We start from the raw sequence: 22,227 nt of genomic DNA on the forward strand, positions 1-22,227 counted from the left end.
GAGCTGGAGAGAGTCCAAAGAAGGGCAACAAAATGAATAAGTGAATTGGAGGACCTCAATTACAAGGAACGACTATGAGCACTAAATTTATTCTCGCTGGAGAAGCGACGCTTGAGAGGGGACATGATAGCGACATAGGACATGATAGCGATTAAAACTCAGGGTAACAGGCCACACAATGAGATTGAAGGAGAAGAGGTTTAACCTTAAATGTTTTTTTTCACCATCAGGGCGATAAGGATGTGGAACTCTCTTCCACAATTGGTAGTGGCAGCAGGCAGTATTGATATGTAGCAAGATCTCTGTCCTGTTCCAGTCTAATGAAAAAGTTCCAGGCCAAAGATAGCTGACATCCTTCTGTATGTGGTGGGTTGTGAGGCATAGTGGGTGCAAGGTAGACAAAGCTATTGGACGCCAGACACTTCTTGGATGTAAAAGAGGTTTTATTTCTCTTAACAGTCCTTTTTGTTTTTTTGGTGAAAGAGGGTTAGGGCCAGGACACCCTTAAGTAGCTGTATATTCAATTGGCAGACTCTGAGACTTCAATAGAATGACAGCCATGCAGGGAAAGGCCCAGCAAGGCGCCACATCTGCACATGCAGGAATGCTGTCTCCTATGGCAACAGTCTTTAACAGTTCCCAACTCAAACGTAAAAGTTCCTTCAGCTTCACTACAACTGTCTCTTATAGTTCTTCAACACTTGAGCTCCCGGTCTCTCACGAGACCCTTTGACTCACTGACTTGGAATCCCTTGAGCTCCTCCAATCTTTGTGGCGGTATCTCCCTCAATCATCATCCCCACTTCCTTGCTGGGATCCCTAGCTTGGCACTCCAGATACTTCTCAAGCTTCACCCCTGCTGTCAGTCCCTAGCTTGACACACAAGGCTGCTCTGGAAGCGTTATCTCCGCTGGTTGGGTCCCTGACTTGATCACCGCCTGAAGTTTCCAGATTCTCCACCATGCCAGTTCAGTGAGAATGTTGCTCCGGTACTTGCTTCAGTTGCTCCCTATAGTCCCTGGTAATAAGGTGGTTGGTCCCTTTGTGGCAACAGCTTCCCTTCTACCTCCAAACACTGACAGGTTCTCCGGCGAGCAGAACCGTCACTTCTGGTTGGACTGCAAACCAGAATCCCAACCATTCTTATGTCTGGATAGGCCCTCACACTGCCTAGCAGCCAGATTCCCCTGGGATAGGCCCAATCTCTGGCCTAGCAGCCCGGGCACGTGACACACGTCCACTCAGACAGATGTCCGGGTGGCATAGAACATAGATCACCTGACCCCACCAGAATATATAGGTTCTCCCAGCAGACCAAGGGACCCAAGAAAACCCCTGCTCATTGGCTGAGACACCCCACATACCCATAACTTGAACTTGGGTTGCCCTTCTCATATCTAGTACCACCAAGTGCCTGGCCACCTAGCAGTAGAAGTGAAAAGTGCAGCAAGGCCAAACTCCAAAGGAAGAAATCAATAGATCTCTATCAATTAATCAATTACTCCTGGCAAGTACATTTGTGAGAAGCTCCCTGCCTTAACTACAGGGTGCTATAGATATTTTGAAAAGACTCTTGGATGTACATCTCAATGAACACAACATACACGGCTATGGGAAATTGGAGACATTGACACATGAATGCCTACACAGGTTGAACTGGATGGACTATTGTCTTTATTCAACCTTAAATACTAAGTACAGGGTAACTATGTATAAGGTGGGGGTTGAGGGTAGACCTATAAATGAAAAGCAAAACTACAGCAGAGAAAGATCAGGCCTCTTTCCTGCCAGGCAAGACTGGACTTGCTCCTTGAGCTGTATAAATCCTAGAACTGGATTGGTAGGAATACAAATCCTTTTGTCAGGTATCATAAACATGCTTTTATCTGTGTATTTAGCTACTTCCTGTGATTTCAGTCCAGCTGTATTTTAGCCTCTCCCAGCTATGTTCTGCTGACACTGACACTTTCCTCACCACTCCACATTATCTGTGGTCTGCAACCACTGCCTTTTTTTTAATAATAAAGTTTATTATATTTTACATAATGGATATGTGACAACACAACTTAAAGATATTGAGGATCAGAAGGGCTGAAGGTGGGTACAAAACCACCATAGGTATAATAGAGTCCCCCCCTGAATCATTACATGGTGAGAAGTTTGAAGCTACATTCTTGCGCTTGACTGGATAGACTCATCTTAATCTTAAACAAAAAAGACTTATCCCAATCCTGATCAAGAGATGATGGCCTAGTTCTCTCTCCCAGTCTCTTAGATAAAATAACGGTTTGGAAAGGCATGGGATTGAATAAGTCTAAAGACGAAAAACAAAACTTAGCACTAAGAACACTCACAGATGCTGACTAAAAATTCTTCAAGTCAAAAGTAGCCACTGAATAATCCAGACTGGGTGGTGTAGACAATGCTGCCCTTTTAAGACTGGGGAATCTTCAAACTGTACAAACAAAACAAAGGGCACAAATGCCTAGTGCATTATCCACAACAGTTTATTAAAATATGTAAAATAATAGTATAAATTCACAATAGAAATGTAAATGACCATATTGTAAATTTCAAGAATCCAAAGGTCAACCCTACAATACATGTCCACTGGTTTAAATGAATGTCTTAAAGCCAGCTGATGTGTTTCAGGGGGTCAATTATCTATGGAGGATGCCATTGGACAGTTTGTATAAATATTTGTAGAAACAGCGATTATGTGAGCTATCCTCAGAAAGGTTTGAGTCCAGAGAAACTGACTCCTTCTAATTGGAGAATGGCCCACACAAGACCAGCCCAGAAATCCCCAGCAAAACTGCCCTGGGAAAGATTGAGCCATGGCTTGCTACATAGAGCAAATCCATGGTAAAGAGTAAAGAGGTTGGTGGTATGAGGAAATGTTCAGTTCCACAGAGACCTAAAGTTTGCTTCGGGTCAGGGAGAACCTTGATGGTATTCTACGAAGAACCACTGCTATATGATAGACTTCAGGATGCGGTAGGCCCAGGGGCCAATCTAGGGGTGGGGCAATTGCCCCCCCCCCCCCCCCCCCAGAAATGAGTTGTAGGTGAGCAGTGGGCCAGTCAGCAGGTGAGTGAATGGGTGGCTCGGCAGGTGGATGAGTGGGCGGGCAGCCTGCTGGGTGAGCCAGGTGAGCGGGCGACTAGCCAATCAGCCACCCGGGAGGGGAGCAGAGAGAGGACATCATCTCTCACCGCTTGGCATCTGCCCTGCATCAATGCATTTCTGCCCTCACTGTGCAGGCAGCAGCAGGCAGCTGAGAGATTACATCATCTCTCTGCTGCTTGACTTCACTCTGGGATACAAGAAGTGACAATCTGCATCTGTTGACAGGCGATGTGACAAGTGACAATCTGCAACGTGTAGCAGGTGACATGGCAAGTGACAATCTACAACGTGTGGCAGGTGACCTGGCAAGTGACAATCTTCATCTGGTGACAGGCCACGTGGCAAGTGACAATCTGCATCTGGTGACAGGTGACGTGGCAAGTGACAATCCATAACTTGTGGCAGGTGATGTGGCAAGTGAAAATCCGCAACTTCTGGCAGGTGACGTGGCAAGTGACACACTCAGGGCTCCCACTGATTCTGCTTCATGGTGAGTTGAACTTAATTTCATATAACAATGTATTGATAGAAATAATGCGCTTCAATCATCCTGACGCAATAACAGCCATGGTGCCTAGATGTTTGGAGCACCAACACCAGCCATTTCCCTGACAAATTGTCCGCAACAAAAATTATTTTCTGGCGGTGCCCCCCCCCCCCCCCCCCCCCTTCGAGACTAGACTCTGGATCCGCACCTGGGTAGGCCTGCACCACATTCAGTCTTTCATCTGACTAAGATGTTAAGGTGAAGGTGAACATGTTTTCCTGGTCATAGATAGCAAAGCAGTGCTGTTCTGGACTACCTGAAAAACAATCACAGATCCTCAATTGGTATAGTCTAAAAGACATACCTATATAAAAAGCGTGGTAAGATCTATATTTTATAGAGCACCATCTGCCTTAGCCACAGGTGCCGTATGGATGACCACTGATGCAAACTATGTTGAGTCACATCCAGGAGAGGAAGATGAAAACACTTCTCTTCAGAGAAGCCTACCCCACCCACACCTAATTGTATTTTCATTTTCTCCATCGGCTCATCCCCCACAGTTATTACCTTTTGTTTCAACTTGACCCTCCCTTCTAGATTGTAAGCTCTAACGAGCAGGGCCCTCTGATCCCTCCTGTATTGATTTGTATTGTAAGTGTACTGTCTGCCCTCATATTGTAAAGCGCTGCGCAAACTGTTGGCGCTATATAAATCCTGAATAATAATAATAATAATAATAATAATAATAAGTATTTGCGTGCACCCTGAGCCCAATGGAAGGGCAATCTGTCCTGTAGGAAATCCCACTCTCCAGGGGGTAAAGAAATATCCAGGCATTGAGAATTAGTGACATTGATTTTGAAATGGCTGTACAAGCAAACTGTTTCAATTTGTCTAATAATGGAAGGCAATCCTGGTGTTTGAAACGTACAAGAACAAATCATCTGCAAATAGGCTCAGTTTATGTATCTGGAAGGTAGTGCAATGCCTTAAATTGAGGCATTAGAACGTAGAAAGTTGGCTAAATGTTCCGATGCTATAATGTAAAGGAAAGGTGCCTGCCCACAATCCAGTCCCTTATGATGTTTTCCTTATTGCTTATCCATGATCCAGTCCCACTGACACTATGGGGCTGATTTACAAAATGTTTGTGCCATGAGTTGAGGTGCAGGCCAACGCGCAACGGCCATTTTCGTATTCACAAAGCATTTGCGCCTGTAACACTGTGCAATTCCCCATTTACTATTAGCATACCGGCGCACGGGCAGCCGCGATCTGTGCGCCGCTATAGACCTGGCGCACGGCATCTTCAACTCAGGATTAAAAGAAGCTGGAAGTGCCAATATTATGGGGTGATGTGGGGTGATGTGAGGAAGTATAGATATGACTGTCCAAGTAACAAATATGCCCAAAATAGAACGGAAAAACTTGCTGCGCCTGCAAATACACTTGGAACTGTGCTAGGCCAATTCATGCACTGTGCATGCGCAATCGGCATTTGCGCCCGTTCAAGTGCTCTGGTTCACTGCTCCAGTAAAATCTTAGTAAATGTCAAGCCATGTAGATTCATTTGCATAAGTTGAACAGGCGCAACTCTCAAGCTATTTGCACATAGGTCATGTTAGCATTAAGAAAAAAAAAAATGAAGACAAAAAAATGTGTGGGGGTTCTCCCGAAAATTCCATACCAGGCCCTTCAGGTCTGGTATGGATATTAAGGGGAACCCCACGCCCAAAAAAATGGCATGGGGGTCCCCCTCAAAATCCACACCAGGCCCTTCAGGTCTGGTATGGTTATTAAGGGGAACCCCGCCCCCCAAAAATGGCGGGATTCCGTGAAATTCTCCTTTTCAAGTTCTCCAAATATAATGGCTATAATGAATTGTTGGTCCCGGCAATACACATAAGTCATTGAAAAAACCATCATGGCATTCCCCCACAGGGGAACCCTGAACCAAAAAAAAAAAAGAAAATGCGTGGGGGTCCCCCCCAATTACCAGGCTCTTCAGGGCTGGCATGGATTTTAAGGGGAACCCCGCACCAAAAAAAATGGCGTGGGGGTCCCCCTCAAAATCCATACCAGGCCCTTATCCGAGCACGCAACCTGGCATGCAGCAGGAAAAGAGGGGGAGACGAGAGAGCGCCCCCCCTCCTGAACCATACCAGGCCACATGCCCTCAACATTAGGAGGATGCTTTGGGGTCCCCCCCAAAGCACCTTGTCCCCATGTTGATGAGGACAAGGGCCTCACCCCCACAACCCTGGCCGGTGGTTGTGGGAGTCTGCGGGTGGGGGGCTTATCGGAATCTGGAAGCCCCCTTTAACAAGGGGACCCCCAGATCCTGGCCTAATTAGCCATTGAGCTGTGTCTGCTCTCCCCTCCAAATGCAACAAGAGGTTAACACTGGATTGCTAATTAGAGCTTCAATCAGCTCTTACAAGGGCAGAGCAGGGTTAAACCCTGGGTTCCTCATTAGCCAGTCAGTAGTGGGCCCCTCTCTCGGCAGACAGCACAGAGGGTAACAATGGGATTCTCCGTACGACGCCAGCCTCCAAAATTAGGCTGCTGTCTGCACACACAGCAGAGACAATGGAGGGAGGAGAAGAGCTTTGAGTGCCGAGAGAGAGAAGAGGGAGAAGCCATAGCCAGCCACACATTTACCTCCCAGGTCCCAGCCATGGTCTGCAGTGCAGGTCAGGTCTGGAGGAGGAAGTTACTCCTTTGCTCTGAATTCTGGGACCTCTGCATGCACTTCACTGGTTGCTAGAAGCCAGGTGGTCCTTGCAACCAGTAATTTGACAGTGGTGGACTGTGGGCAGCATCAGTGGGCACCTGAAACTGGGAATTTGCTGACGGTTGTAAACACTGCTGGGCCCCTTAGGAGGCATGGGCCCTCTACATGTGTATGGGCTGCCCCCCCCCCCCCCCCACACACACCATCAGATCCTTTCTCCCATACCTTCACCTTCAGCTCCCATTCTATGCACCACTTTCAGCTTCCATTCTCCCCCTTTATCATCAGATTCCATCCACTCATTTCTTGCTTCCTGTCCTCAGAAAGTACTGTATAAAAAAATTTAAAAAGCCAATTTCGGATTCACTTCCAATACACTTCTTTAGTGAATCAATCTCAGTGAAAGATGGCCTTTTTTTTTGGAGAAACTGTATACAAGAGGTTACATGGTCTGCATTCTAGCCTTCCAGTTCTGGGTTCCCATTTTATCTGCACGTTTATCTTTTTTTCCCCCTGTGTTTGTGTGGGTTTTCTCTGGGTGCTATTGTTTCCTCCCACAATTCAGAAAACATAGGTTAATTGTCTTTCTCCCAAGTTCCCATTGTTGTTTGTATAAAAGTGTTATAGATATTAAACTTTTATGCCGCATACACATGACCAGACTTTGACGGACTAGGTCCCACGGTCAGAGTTCCAACAGGCTTTCCAAATGAATGGACTTGGCCACACACACCAAGGTCCGATGGATTCAAACGTGATGACGTACAACCGGACTAGAATAAGGAAGTTCATAGCCAGTAGCCAATAGCTGCCCTAGTGTTGGTTTTTGTCCATTGGACTAGCATACACACAAACAGATTTCTTAATAGGAATTGGGTCCGGCGGAGTTCCAGCCGAAAATTTTTAAACATGTCCTATTTCTAAAGTCCGTCAGATTTTAGGTCAGCAAAGGTCCGATGGAGCACACACATGATCAAATTGTTAGATGGATTCGTTCTGACGGATCTTTGCTGTCGAAAAGTCCAGTCGTGTGTACGTGGAATAATTTCATCTTGGGGACTGGGAGTGACGTGAATGAATATAGACATCATGGTCAGGGATAATATGTTTGCACCATGTCAATTCTGGAACTGTTAGCGTACTGTATGAAATATGTATGTATTTGAATCCATTTTTATTCTGTGAAAAACAGAACTGTGTATGGACAGAATTCAATTGCTTGACAAGACAGGTTAGAAAATGCATCTAATTATGTTAACTCTTGTATTAAAAGTTACAACTTTATAAGCTGTGTATCTGAAAAAATTGTCTAAAAGTTATTAAGTATCTCTTACCTCGATATGTGGGGATACCATAACTCATAATGTCAAGGTCAACAATAAATCCAACACCGTCAGGACAAAGTGTGAGGAATTCCGCTGAAAAATGTAAACAATTTCAATTAACAAATAATCTTGGGAAGTAAGACTTTTGAGGCCTTTTTCTTCTTTCAGAATGGTGATTAGCAGCTGTGCAGCATGCAGACAAGTTCACAGTGCTAAACCTTTTATCCAATTTCTAAAATGCTACATTTGCAAATTTCAAAAGCCAGTATAAAAGAATAGTATTGGTAAAAAAAACACTATTGGGTTTACCCAATATATATATATATTTTGTATAGGTCTCCTTTAAGGGGCGTGGAAGGGGTGTGTACTATGCCTACATACCTTTCTTAATAGGTGTCCCTCGTTCTCATCTCAAAAAGTTGGGAGGTATGCAAAACACTGTGTGACCACCCACTACTGGACCTTCCAGTCACCAGACTGGGAATGAGTTCTTTATCATGCTATGCAAAACAAGCTGCATAGAATTTACAAACTCTGTTAGGGTAAACAAGGCACGTATACTTTATGTATTTCAACTGTATAATTAGCAGTTTGCCTGGAGCTCATTACTTAATAACCTACTGCTGTCTTTGTTCCTGTTGAGGAGATTTCCATCCATTTATTGTCCCTGTGACAAGTAGTGAGGATAAATCAGAGACACTGGCTTGAGCCCAGGTTCAGACTTGTACGATGCAGGAACCGGTGCGATTCCAGAGCTGGTTCCCGCATCGCATCCTTCCCGCAGGCAGTTCACACTGCCTTCTGCGAAGCACTGCGGATGTCATTACAAAGTTAATGACACCCCACATTAGTTCACAGATCGCTGTAAGAACTGTGGATTTGTACAGCAATCCAATGCGGGGGAAAAACAAGTCCCTGCACCTTTTTCTGTGCGAATCCAATGTGAGTTCAGCCATACCATTCTTCCTAACTTTTGAACTTCAGAATGAGGGACACTGGAGGAATAAAAAGACCTGTGGCACGCTACGTCACTGTAAATTGTGGGCTTGGTCAAGCGTGATGTGGTTAAATAAAACTCATGCTTCCTTGTACCTGTAAAATATGCTTTGATTGCTTTGTCTGAGCCTAACTTAACCACTTCAGGACCGCCGTATTGCCATTGTACGTCAGCACAATGGCACAGGCAGGCAGAATCACGTACATCTACGTGATTGCCTTCCAGCGGGTGGGGGGTCCCATCGGACCCCCTCCCGCTGGTTACGGCGGTCCGATTCGGTCCAGCAGCGATCCGTGATGAGGGGATGGCCGTTCGTTTTCGGCCACCCCCTCTGGATCGCTCCTGGCCAATGAGAAGCTTCCTCCCCTGTGTATTGTTTACACAGGAAGGAGGAAGTGATGTCATTCTCCTCGGGGCGGTCTTTTTGACCGGACTACGAGGAGAAGAGTAAAAGTAAGTCTGCACGAACACTACACTGACATGTAGGTACACACAGGCACACAAACCCCCCCCGATCCCCCCCCCGATCGCCCCCCGATCCCCCCCCGCCCCCCTCCCCCCCCAGTCACAGTGTCACTGATTGCATTGATCATTTCTTTACTGATCAATGCATTCAGTGTCAGTTGTGACAGTAAAAACTGTCAGGACAGTTAGTGTTAGGTCCAGGGTAGCCCCCTATCACCCCCCAATAAAGATTTAACCCCCTGATTGCCCCTAGAGTTAACCCTTTCACCCCCTTTTGCCAGTGTCACTAAGCGATCATTTTTCTGATCGCTGCATGTGTCGCTAGTGTCGCTAGGTAGCTAGTTATTTTTTTAGGTTCACCGCCAGGTTTTTATATCGCTAGGTACCCCGATATACTACCCAATAATGTTTTTAACCCCCTGATTGCCGCTAGTTAACCCTTTCACCCCCTTTTGCCAGTGTCACTAAGCGATCGTTTTTCTGATCGCTGCATTAGTGTCGCTACAGTCGCTAGGTAGCTAGTTATTTTTTTAGGTTCACCGCCAGGTTTTTATAGCGCTAGGTACCCCGATATACTACCCAATAATGTTTTTAACCCCCTGATTGCCGCTAGTTAACCCTTTCACCCCCTTTTGCCAGTGTCACTAAGCGATAATTTTTCTGATCGCTGCATGTGTCGCTAGGTAGCTAGTTATTTTTTTAGGTTCACCGCCAGGTTTTTATATCGCTAGGTACCCCGATATACTACCCAATAATGTTTTTAACCCCCTGATTGCCGCTAGTTAACCCTTTCACCCCCTTTTGCCAGTGTCACTAAGCGATCGTTTTTCTGATCGCTGCATTAGTGTCGCTACAGTCGCTAGGTAGCTAGTTATTTTTTTAGGTTCACCGCCAGGTTTTTATAGCGCTAGGTACCCCGATATACTACCCAATAATGGTTTTAACCCCCTGATTTCCGCTAGTTAACCCTTTCACCCCCTTTTGCCAGTGTCACTAAGCGATAATTTTTCTGAACGCTGCATCAGTGTCGCTAGTGTCGCTAGGTAGCTAGTTAACTAGGCTCCCAAAAAGTCCCCCACATGTGGTATCCCCGTACTCGGGAGAAGCAGCAGAATTTATTTTGGGGTGTAATTTGACTTCTGCCCATAGCATGTGTGAGCAATATATCATTTAGTGACAACTTTGTGCAAAAAAAAAAAAGTTTGTAATATTCCCGCAACTTTTGGCAAAATATAAAATATTCCATGGACTCAACATGCCTCTCAGTAAATAGCTTGGGGTGTCTACTTTCCAAAATGGGGTCATTTGGGGGGGTTTTGTGCTATTTTGGCATTTTATGGCCTTCGAAACTGTGATAGGTAGTGAGGAGTTAAATCAAAAATTTGCACCCTTAGAAATCCTGAAGGTGGTGATTGGTTTTCGGGGTGCCGTGCGCGACTAGACTCCCAAAAAGTCCCACACATGTGGTATCCCCGTACTCGGGAGAAGCAGCAGAATGTATTTTGGGGTGTCATTTCACATATAACCATGGCATGTGTGAGCAATATATCATTTAGTGACAACTTTTTGTAAAAAAATTTTTTTTTTTTTTTTTTTGTCATTATTCAATCCCTTAGGACAAAAAAAATAAATATTCAATGGGCTCAACATACCCATCAGCAATTTCCTTGGGGTGTCTACTTTCCAAAATGGGGTCATTTGGGGGGGATTTGTACTGCCCTGCCATTTTAGCACCTCAAGAAATGAGATCGGCAGTCATAAATTAAAAGCTGTGTAAATTCCAGAAAATGTACTCTAGTTTGTAGACGCTATAACTTTTGCGCAAACCAAAAAATATACGCTTATTGACATTTTTTTTACTAAAGACATGTGGCTGAATAAATTTTGCCCTCAATGTATGACTAAAATTTAGTTTATTCGATTTTTCTTATAACAAAAAGAAGAAAATATCTTTTTTTTTCAAAATTTTCGCTCTTTTTTCATTTATATCGCAAAAAAAAAAAATCGCAGAGGCAATCAAATACCATCAAAAGAAAGCTCTATTTGTGGGAAGAAAAGGACACAAATTTCGTTTGGGTGCAATATTGCATGACCGCGCAATTACCAGTTAAAGCAGCGCAGTGCGAAATTGCAAAAAGACCTCTGGTCCTTAAGGTGTTTATTGGTCCGGAACTGAAGTGGTTAAAGAACCTCATTAAAATAGTCAGAGAATGCATAGCAGAGGCATAGACATAATATAGAAGATGATCAGAGACTGCAGACATGATACAAGAGATAGTCAGAGACTGCAGACATGATACAAGAGATAGTCAGAGACTGCAGACATGATACAAGAGATGGTCAGAAACTGCAGATATCATACAAGAGGTGGTCAGAGACTGTGGACATGATACAAGAGACATAATACAGGAGATGGTCAGAGACTGCAGACATGATACAGGAGATGAGTCAGATAACTGCAGCTATGCTCCAAGAGACGATCAGAGACTGCAGACATGCTCCAAGAGATGGTCAGAGACTGCAGACATGCTCCACGGGATGGTTAGTGACTGCAGACATGATACAGGTGATGGTCAGAGACTGCAGACATGATACAGAAAATGTAGCCTGCAACCACATGCAGTGTGCCACTATCCACCTGTAGCCTGCCACCAGATGCAGTGTGCCACTTTCCAACCGTAGCCTGCCACCAGATGCAGTGTGCCACTTTCCACACAAAACCTGCCACCAGATGCAGTGTGTCACTATCCACCCGTAGCCTGCCACCAGACGCAGTGTGCCACTCCCCCCCCCTCGAAAACTGATACCAGATGCAGTGTGCCCCTTTCCACCCAAAACCTGCCACCAGATGCAGTGTGCCACTTTACACCATAGCCTGCCACAAGATGCAGTGTGCCACTTTCCACCAGTAGCCTGACACCAGATGCAGTGTGCCACTTTACACCCGTAGCCTGCCACCAGATGCAGTGTGCCACTTGTCACCTATAGCTTGCCACCAGATGCAGTGTGCTACTTTTCACCCATATCTTGCCACCAGATGCAGTGTGCCACTTGTCATCTATAGCCTGCCACTAGTCCGACACACCAGAGCCCCGGGAAAGTGAACGCCTCTCCGGCTGCTGGCTACTGATTTGACTCCTCCCATGCGGCGACTGGTGGGTGTCAAATCTTCAGCTCTGAGGGGTTCATGCTGGGACCTGTAGTCCTTCACTTTTGGGGGGGTGACATTTGAAGGAGCTGGAGTAGTTTTGCAATGAGAAATGGGCAAAAATCCCAGTGGTAAGATGTGGCAAGCTCATAGAGACTTATCCAAAGTGACTTGGAGTTGTGATAGTAGCAAAAGGTGGCTCTACAAAAATATTGACTTTTGGGTCGGTAAATAGTTCTGCACATTTTGTTCTTCAAAGCTGTGGGCATGTTCTGTAAATTAAATGATGCAAATCCTCAAACAATCCATGTTAATTCCAGGTTGTGAGGTAACAAAACATGAAAAATGCCAGGGGGGTGAATACTTTTGCAAGGCACTGTGTGTGTGTGTGTGTGTGTGTGTGTATGTGTGTATATATATATATATATATATATATATATATATATATATATATATATATATATATATATATATTTAATATTTGTTTCTTTTCTGTTCTATTGTTTTTCTGTGCTATTGTTTTTTATTATTTTCTATTCTATTATAATCTTTTCTATTTAAATTTGATTTCATTCTATACGAATTTCGGAAAATTGTTATATATATAGTTTACTTTTTGAAATTTTGAAATTCGGTTAAATTTTTTCGAAAGCGGTAGAATTTTTCAAATTCGCTCAAATTTTTTCAAATTCGAATCTAAACAAATCCCAAAAATGATTGTAATGAGTTTAACTGAAATAATTTAATTAGATAATGAATCGAAACTAAACAAATGTTTTCATCCTGCACATGTCTAATCGGCATCTGCGGTTCGGGTGCGAATCACATGCGATGTTTGAGATCGCACAAGTCTGAACCTAGGCTCAAAAGAAACTTGAGAGGTGCACATTCTTTCCTGTGCTGCTAAAAAAGTGTTATTTCTGTTTGTCCACTGGCTGGGCTGGGACCACTATCACAGAAAAAGAAATAAGGGGAACTCTCCCCACCATAGATACAGACAACAGTAACAATCTGACAGAGTTTCTAATCTTCCCCCAAGCTATCAAAAACAAAAAGTTTAGTATTTGGGTGGGATGTCATTCTAAATGATCTATAGTCAGATCCTTAATAAAAAAGAATGTATGAGTGTATTTGGATTATTTGTTTACCTAGTAAATTTAATTTGTGTAGCACTACCCCTATAAGGGCCGCTGACTGATGCATGTCCTACGGAACTGCCCTGACCTTGTAAACACTTCCACCCTTCTGGCACTCTAGGTTCAAGCATACATTTTTGCAAACAATGTTCAATGAACTTGTCACATGTATCACCCAGTACACAATAGAGGCACTAAACACGGACTTCAGTCAACACTATTGTATTAATTGCTTTAGAGTAGTTTAGATTGATAACAGAAAACAATCAGTTTACAGCAGTCAAATAACGTTAAAAAAGTAGGCAGGCAACCTAATACAAATAACAAATGGACCACTGGGTGGGAGCAGCATAGACTGTAACATAGAATGTAACCCTTAAGCCCTATACACACTATCAGATTTTCTGCTGATTTTTTTTCCTTCAGATTTACCAAAATCATATATTATGAGGTCAAACCTTAGGAGTTTCAGTTTGTATGCAATCAGGCAGGCCCTTACACTACATGGTTTTGGTAAATCTGAAGACAAAAATCTGCAGAAAATCTGATAGTGTGTATGGGGCTTTAGAGATGCAGCACTGACTGTGGGAGAATCCCTGCTACCACTGCACTCAGGTTCCACATGATCACTTGTGCATACCTAAAACTTCTAAGCTTAAACAGTATGTGATACTAGTATGGAGGGAGGGTTACTAATTTTATAATCTTATGCCACATACACACAGTCAGATTTTCCTATGGGAAATGTTGGATGTGAGCTTGTTGTTGGAAAATCTGACAGTGTGTATCCTCCATCGAACATTTGCTGTCAGAGTTTCCACCAACAAATGTTTGATGACAGGTTCTCAAATTTTCCACCAACAAAACTTTATTGTCGGAAAGTCCGATCGCGTGTACACAAGTCCACATACATAAGTTCACGCATGGTCAGAATCAAGTATGAGCCGGAAGTGGTCGGTCTTGTAAAACTAACGTTCGTAATTGCACATTCGTCACGTGGCCAATTTTGGAGCTCATTCTCCTTCTTTATAATGTTATAATAATGAAGTTGCTTTGCTGCTGATATTTACAGTTCTGACAAATGGATTTCTTATTATTTCTCATAATCTCCTGAAAAATCTTGTTTTTTTTCTTGTGATCTCCAGAATAATCTTTTTTTTTCTAGTGATCTCCATAATATTTCTTGTCGTTTTGTGTGTCACATTACCACAACACCATTATTATCTTGTATTTTTCAACATCAAAGAACTATGTTGGTGTCCCTTGTTTTAATTTGACATTGTATTTTTGAAATGTACCTGCCTACTCACAAACAAATTGTCCTTTTTGAAGTAAAACACATAGCCAAGTATTTGTCCAAACAAAAATTAGGAATTTAATAGGGGTCATAACAAAATAAAGATGAAGGTAACGCTGAAGAAACAGTTGGAATTGGGGAAGCCTTTGTACCCCAGGGCAGACATCAATTATTTGACTGTCAAAATTGGTAACATGAGGAGTCCATTTAATAGGGAGTGCCATACAGTCCAGGACTCAGAGAGATCAGGAGCAGCAGCAGATGACAAATATGCCAGAGGATGTGGTCTTACAACAGCCTGCGTCTTTTGCCAGATCACACCGAACCCAGGCCATCACTATCAACACTTCCTTCCATGCTGCTCTGGTGGGTTGGGTGGCTGTGGTGTTGGTGGTGTTGCTGGAGGTGGTGGAGGAGTATGGTCCAACTCACACAGGTGGGTTTGATTTGTGAGTTGGCCCCTCGTCCCTCGTCCCCTTGTTTAAGGCCTGAAGAATGATTTCCTCACAGATCAGGCATTGGCCCTCCTCCATGTGTTCAAGTTTACTTGCTGTTTCACCTCCAAATGACTCGGGGCCACCAGGGGTCATTGTAAGTACCACAGTAGCCTGGCGAATAAAAGCAGTTGTGGACAAAAAAGCCAAACCAGTTTGCCCTACAAGTGCAATGCAAGTGCACTTGTAGGGCAAAGTGGATCATCCTTTCTGAAATAAGGCTCAGTGTGTCAACATGTGCTAGCTCACATCATGGGGGATCAATGGACGTGTTTCGGGGTTGAAACCCCTTCCTCTCACCTACTTTAGTTGATAGGAAGTGGTTGTACCCACAAAACACGTACATTGATATTTACCGTAGTTTTAGTGCCACTATTCGACCACTAGCAGGATGCTTTTAATCCCTGCTAGCAGACAAAAAAGGGTTAAAACCGCCTGAAAAGTGCCTCTGACAACTTTTTTTACCATCCTGCAAGTGCACCGCTCCAGTGTGAAAGCACTCGGCCTTTCACACTGGAGAGACAGGCGCTATGCAGGTGCTATTTTTAGTGATGTAGTGCCTGTAAAGCGCCTCAGTGTGAAAGCAGTCTAATAGTTGGAGCATATGTCATAACAATTGAGTCAAGTCTGCTTCCAATGAAAATGGGGGGTAAAAAGCAGTGGCAGACGCTGCAGCGGGAAGCCGAAGCTGCCGTGACCTAGATGGGGTAAGTGTGAGGCTGGTGGGCAGACGGGCAACCGACCGGGGGTGTGGTCTGTGGTTTGTTTGCCCCCCCCCCAAAAATGGAGCACCATCACTGGTAAAAAGATTTCCTTAGCTGTGATGGGGTAAATGAATCTTCTAGCAGTGTCCACTAGTAACAAATAGAGTAAAGGCTGGGCAAACTGCCCTCTCACCAATCCTTGATAAAGGTATTACTCTGGTACAAGGATTTGGGAGGAGCAGACTCTAGATCAGCAGTAGGATTAGGTGATGGATGCGCAGCAGGCTGCAGTGGATTTGGCGGTAAACCACTAATAGTGATTAGTAGCGTAAGAAAGAGCTTTGTCACTGTGTCCCTGTGCAGGTGTAGCAGTGGTCAGAATGGCAGCACTCGAGCATGCCTTCAGACATCCCCAGGCCAAGTGAGGGGCCCACCAGTTGCAGTTGACTTTATAGAATCCTCTGTTGCTCCAACTGAAGTCTCTGGGTTTCCTTATTACACAATAATCATTAACTGAAGCATTACATGTTGCCAGAGCCTCTCTGAATTAAAATAATAAAATATAACTTCTCAATGATTAATGCTTAATACACCCTGGATGAACCCCACATCACAGGTGTAACAATTGTTTTCTTCTTTTTAACTAAAAAGGGCCTGGAAATCTGCTGAGAGTCTGAAAGTTTGTTTGAGCTTCAGAAAAATGGGTTGAACAGTATTTGTATGTAAACAGACAACCCCTGGACAGAAGAAACTCAATTTAACTGAAACTATCTTATTAGGCCTTGTGTAGAACCCTCCTAGGAAGGTGCTAGAGTCAGTGTATATCGTTCTTGGCTTCTCTGCTTAAAGGGTAAGTTCCCCTTTGCCGAAAAATCTTTAAGGTGAACTTATACAGGACCCGCTCCTTGCCCCCCCCAGTCCTGCTGACCTAGGGAGCAAAGCTGTGATTGTCTAGTAAGGCCTGCTCACTGTGCTCTGATGCTACTCATGCTGACTTGAGAAGTTTCACACTGGTTTTAGTATCAATGGAATGCACTGGATAGACATGTGCACTGCCAAAAAATTAGTTTGTTTACGCTTTTTTTGTTTTGTTTTTTCCATTTTTCAGGTCATTCGTTATGATTGAAATTAGTAGTTTTGAATAAATTTGTAAATCCGAAAATTCTTAAATCCAAAAAAAAAAAAAAAAATTAGGAAATTCGGAAATCCGAAAATAAGACAATCCGAAATCCAAAAATTCAAAACCGAAATAATAACTAATAATAACAAACTATTCCATTTTAGGTATTGGAATTTCCTTTCAAATTTTGCTGTTAGTGAACGTAACGAATACGAATTTATCCAAAGTTACGAATTATCTGAAATAACATCTGCCACATCTAAATAAATGGAATGTAACAAATTTATAATAATATTAAAAGTTTTTATTATTATTAATTTGTTATTTTACATTCGTTTAGATATGGCATTCGCTATTTTGGATAACTTGAAACTTCGAAAAAATGTATATTTGTTATGTTCACTAACAGCCAAATTTGAAAGGAAATTCAATACCTATAATTTGATAGTTTGTAATAGTTATCATTAGTTAGTTATGTTTTCAGATTTTTAAATTTTTCGAGTTTTCAAATTTTCGCATTTTCGTTCTTATTTTCAGATTTTCGGATTTCCGAATTTCCAAAATTTAGATTTTTCAGGTTTTAGAATATTCGAATTTCCAAATGTCAGAATTTGAAAGATTTTCAACTGTTTGAACTTCCGAATTTTCAGATTTTTGAATTTCAGAAAAAGTTGTTAAACAGGTTTTCCTTAATTTGAATATTTCCAAATTAACAAATTTGTCAAATTTTATCTAAAAACTAATTTGGAATGAAACGATTTGCACGTGTCCAGACAGTGGGAAGAAACCAGGCAGATGAGAACATGAGTGTCCATAGAGCCCTGGTGAATTAGAAGGGGATGTGCTCCAATGCATGCAGAGTGACTATATTTATATATGATGAGCCCATGGACTCTGGATCTTCCTCTAGAGTGAAATGTCCAGGTCGGGAGGGGGCTGCTGAAACATTGAAGCTGCAACCCATGGTTCTTGTGAGAGCTGAGTGGGGCAGGATGTCCACGGATCCTGTCTGGTACTACTGAGGAAGGCTGCCACTGGTGCTTCAGGAGTACAAACACAGGAGATCGCTGGGACTTGTGCCACTAAATCCCCCTCCTAATGCTAGAAGTCAGTTGCTGGATGCTAGAAGTCAGTTGCTGGATGGGAGCTAAAGGGGATACTGACTAGTGTCCTGAAGAGGCACAGTTCATTAAATTATGAAATTCAAAAATTCGGAAAATCCGAAAATGTGAAAATCTGAAAATTATAAAGTTAGAAAGAACGAAAATCCGAAATCCAAAAATGTGAAAATCCGAAATTCAAAAATGTGAAAATCAGAAATAATAACTATTAAATTATAGGTTGTTTTTATTATTATTATTATTGATTATTATTAATTTGTTATGTTCCATTTGTTTAGATGCGGCATTCATTATTGTTTAGATGAAGCATTCGTTAATTCGTAACTACGGATAAATTTGTATTTGTTACGTTGACTAACAGCAACATTTGAAAAGAAAATTCCAATACTTTTAATTTAATAGTTAGTAATAGTTATTATTAGTTATTATTTGGCTATTAAAATAGCTAAAAATAATAAAAAAGAGCTTTTCAAAAATATAAAAATTAAGGAACACTATCATCATTTAAATGTTATAAAGAATATGACAGAATATGTAAAAAGGAAATCAAGGACACAAAAATTGAGGTATGGACTCCAGAGAGAGAGAGAGAGAGAGAGAGAGAGAGAGAGAGAGATATCATTTTTCCCCTGTTCAAATCATTAGTAAGACCTCATCTGGAATATGCAGTTCAGTTTTGGGCACTAGCTCTCAAAAAGGATATTGGGGAACTGGAGAATGTGCAGAGAAGGGCAACCAAACTGATAAGAGGCATGGAGGAGCTCAGCTATGAGGAAAGATCAGGAAGGATTTTTTGCCCCTGCTTTAGCAAATTGGACCATGCTCTGCTGGGGTCTTTTGCCTTCCTCTGGATCAACTGTGGGTATAGAATTTGGTATATGGGATTGTATGATATTATTATTTTTTTTATTTTTTTTGTAGTTGAACTAGATGGTCTTTTTTCAACCTGACTAACTATGTAACTATGTGAAAATTCTAAACTAATGACAGGTTGCAAAACATAGTAAACCCCAAAAAAGTCTTCAAATGAGGGTTCATAGCGGGATATATATTAATAGGGATATATATTAATAGTAAAAAGGTCAGGCCTGAGCATATAGGCCTTTTACAAAGTAATCTAGAGTGGGTGACTGGGGACAAAGGGAAGGCAAATGTATTAAATACTTTCTTCAGCTCTATGTATACAAAGGAGCATGGGGGAGCTCATGTCCATAATGTGGGTGGTATTGACACAGCCCCAAATGATCTACTATGGCTCAAAAGGGAAATGGTCCGGAAATATTTAGACAGAATAAAGATGGTTAAAGCACCCGGACCAGATTGCATCCACTCATGGATCCTAAAAGAATTGAGCTCTGTCTTTTCAAGGCCATTGTTTCTACTATTTAGGAACTCGTTAATGATTGGAATGGTACCGCAGGGCCAATGTGGTGTCCATATTTAAAAAGGGGTCAAAATCTTTACCAAGAAACTATAGACCTGTTGATTTAACTTCTATAGTCTGGAAGATACTGGAGAGTTTAATAAAAGACCACATAGATGAGTTCTTGCTGTAAAAAAAATATTTTAAGCAACAGACAGCATGGATTCATTAAAGACAGAAGTTGTCAAACAAACCTGATTTCTTTTTATGAGGAGGTAAGTAAAACCTTGGACAGAGAGGTGGCTGTGGATGTGGTATACCTGGATTTTGCAAAAGCGTTTGACAGTTGCACACACAGGGCTCGTGTCTAAGCTAAAGTCTACAGGCTTGGAAAGATCAATTTGTAAATAGATAGAAAACTGGCTAAAAGACAGAATTCAGAGTGGTTAATGATTCAGTGTGGGGACCCTTACTTTTTACCATCTTTATAAATGAAATAGGGTCTGGGATTAAAAGTAACATTTCTATCTTTGCCAATGACACTAAGCTATGCAGTGGAATAATGTCCTTACGGGATGTCTCCAATTTACAAACTGACTTCAATGCACTGTCTAAATGGGCAACTAAATGGCAAATGATGTTTGATGTTGATAAATGTAAAGTTATGCACTTAGGGGCTAAGAATATACATGCATTATACATACTAGGGGGCAGGGCCGGACTGGGAATAAAAACCAGCCCTAGAAATAACTTCATACCAGCCCCATAGCATTATTATACTAGCCCAACAGCATAGCTTCATTATTTTCTTGTTCATACAAGAGAAAACATGCATTTTAAAACACATTCAACAATGCTCATCTATGCAGCCTGACCAGTGCAGCCTCACCAATGCCCATCTATGCAACCTGACCTGTGCAGCCTCCCCAATGCCATCTATGCAGCCTGACCAGTGCCGCTTCACCAATGCTCACCTATGCAGTTTGACCAGTGTAGCCTCACCAATGCCCATCTATGCAGTCTGATTAGTGTCCATCAATGCGGCCTCACCCGTGCCCAGGGCCCATCAATGCAGCCTTACCAGTGCCCATTAACACAGCCTCACCAGTGCCCATCTATGCAGCTTGATCAGTGCCCAACTGCCCATCTATGCAGCCTGATCAGTGCCCATCAATGCAGCCTCACTGGTGCCCAATGTCCATCAATGCAGCCCCACCAGTGCATATCGATACAGCTTGACCAATGCAGCCTCACCAATGCCCATCTATGCAGCTTGACCAGTGCAGCCTTACCAATGCTCATCTATGCAGCTTGACCAGTGCAGCCTCACCAATGCCCATCTATGCAGGTTGACCAGTGCCCAACTGTAACAGAAAAATAAATCCAGCACCTTAATTCTTCCGGCCGTTCTTCCTCTATATATTATGCCACACTGGCCACAGGCATGAGTTCAGTGGGTGGCACAATGCCGGATCTAAACAGGAATCCAGCAACTTCTTTCTGACTGCCCACAATATTCTCCAGCTGCCCCAGGCATATCACTCTGCAGCCACAGGAACCAGTTTGGTGGGCGGCTCTGTGGAGGGTAACATCACATCATGGCTTCCGCTGCTTCTTTTCAGATGACAGCATCAAGCTCCTAGCCCAAATTGGCACCAGGGCACTGAGGGCAGCTGGCCTACTGGGAAATTTCCCACTATCCCGGTAGGCCAGTCCGGGGGAGTACAACTGGGGGAATCAATATCAATTAGGCACTGGCTGAACAGACCCCTGTTCAGTTCGCACCAGAACTTCCAAACACTGTGAAAGTTCGGACCCGAATAATAAACCTCATTAAACTCAATTGGACCTGAATGTCAAAAATCAAAAGTGCCCATTTTGAAGGCATATATGCAAGTAATTGGGCATACAATGGTTATAAGGGTCCGGGTCCTGCCCTGGGGGTCATGTATCACTAAAAAAAAATTTGTGAAAAATGTCATTTTTAAATGAGCGGTGATTTTTTGATTTTTAAAGTGAAAGCCTAAAAATGAAAAATTCCTTCCAATACAGTGCCTGGGGACCCCCTTAGTTTACCTGTAAAGTGGCATGTCTGTACCATGTCTAGAATCTGCTGCAGCAATAATTACATTTATAAAGCCAAAAAAGAGACATTTTCCCTGCAAGCTGCCTTTATTTTGCTCAGCAACAGCTGGGGAGCCAGTGTGTATGATGAGGCCACAATGTAGTGCATTGGGAACAAGATTAGAGATTTGTTTGATACATAAAATTGCAATAATATGCATATGGTTGGTGTTTTTGCCATGTTTGATGTGCCTGAGACACAGTTTGCATATAGCAACAGTGCAATCTGCTGCAGATGTGCTGAAAAAGGCCCAGACATCTGGGCTTTGGGGAGTGGGCTGGGAGATAACAGCTGCAGAATGTGATGGAATAGGGTGCCTGCTCTCTACTCTTTCTTAGGGTTGGCCTCCTTGGAGTTGTGGCACCTCACCTTCAGTTTCCTCCTCTGCTCTATCTGGCATCCAAATCGCATCAATGACCTCATCATCATCTTCATCTCCTCCATTTTCATCATTACCACTGGAGACAACTTGGCAATACGCTGCAGCTTGGTGAACATGAATACCAATTTGTCTACCAGTGTTCCTTCCTCTGTCTAGGCTCATGTCATCCTCAACCTCAGAGCCCTCATCTAAATCCA

The 22,227-nt window shown here is 42.9% G+C and overlaps 1 protein-coding gene across 9 annotated transcripts in view; it reads right to left on the minus strand.

The window, feature by feature from the left end:
* The window catches only part of LTBP3 (latent transforming growth factor beta binding protein 3), a 1,616,087-nt gene that overhangs the window by 757,940 nt on the left and 835,920 nt on the right, over positions 1–22,227 (minus strand). For all 9 annotated transcript variants that reach the window (XM_077457876.1, XM_077457830.1, XM_077457857.1 and 6 more), the window contains one exon: positions 7,688–7,771. In XM_077457876.1, coding sequence (XP_077314002.1) covers positions 7,688–7,771 — 84 coding nt within the window. The remainder of the gene's footprint in view (positions 1–7,687; positions 7,772–22,227) is intronic.

Source organism: Lithobates pipiens, unplaced genomic scaffold, assembly GCF_037356315.1.
Source record: "Lithobates pipiens isolate NorthernLeopardFrog02 unplaced genomic scaffold, aLitPip1_a1.2 Scaffold_10, whole genome shotgun sequence".
Classification (NCBI taxonomy): domain Eukaryota; kingdom Metazoa; phylum Chordata; class Amphibia; order Anura; family Ranidae; genus Lithobates; species Lithobates pipiens.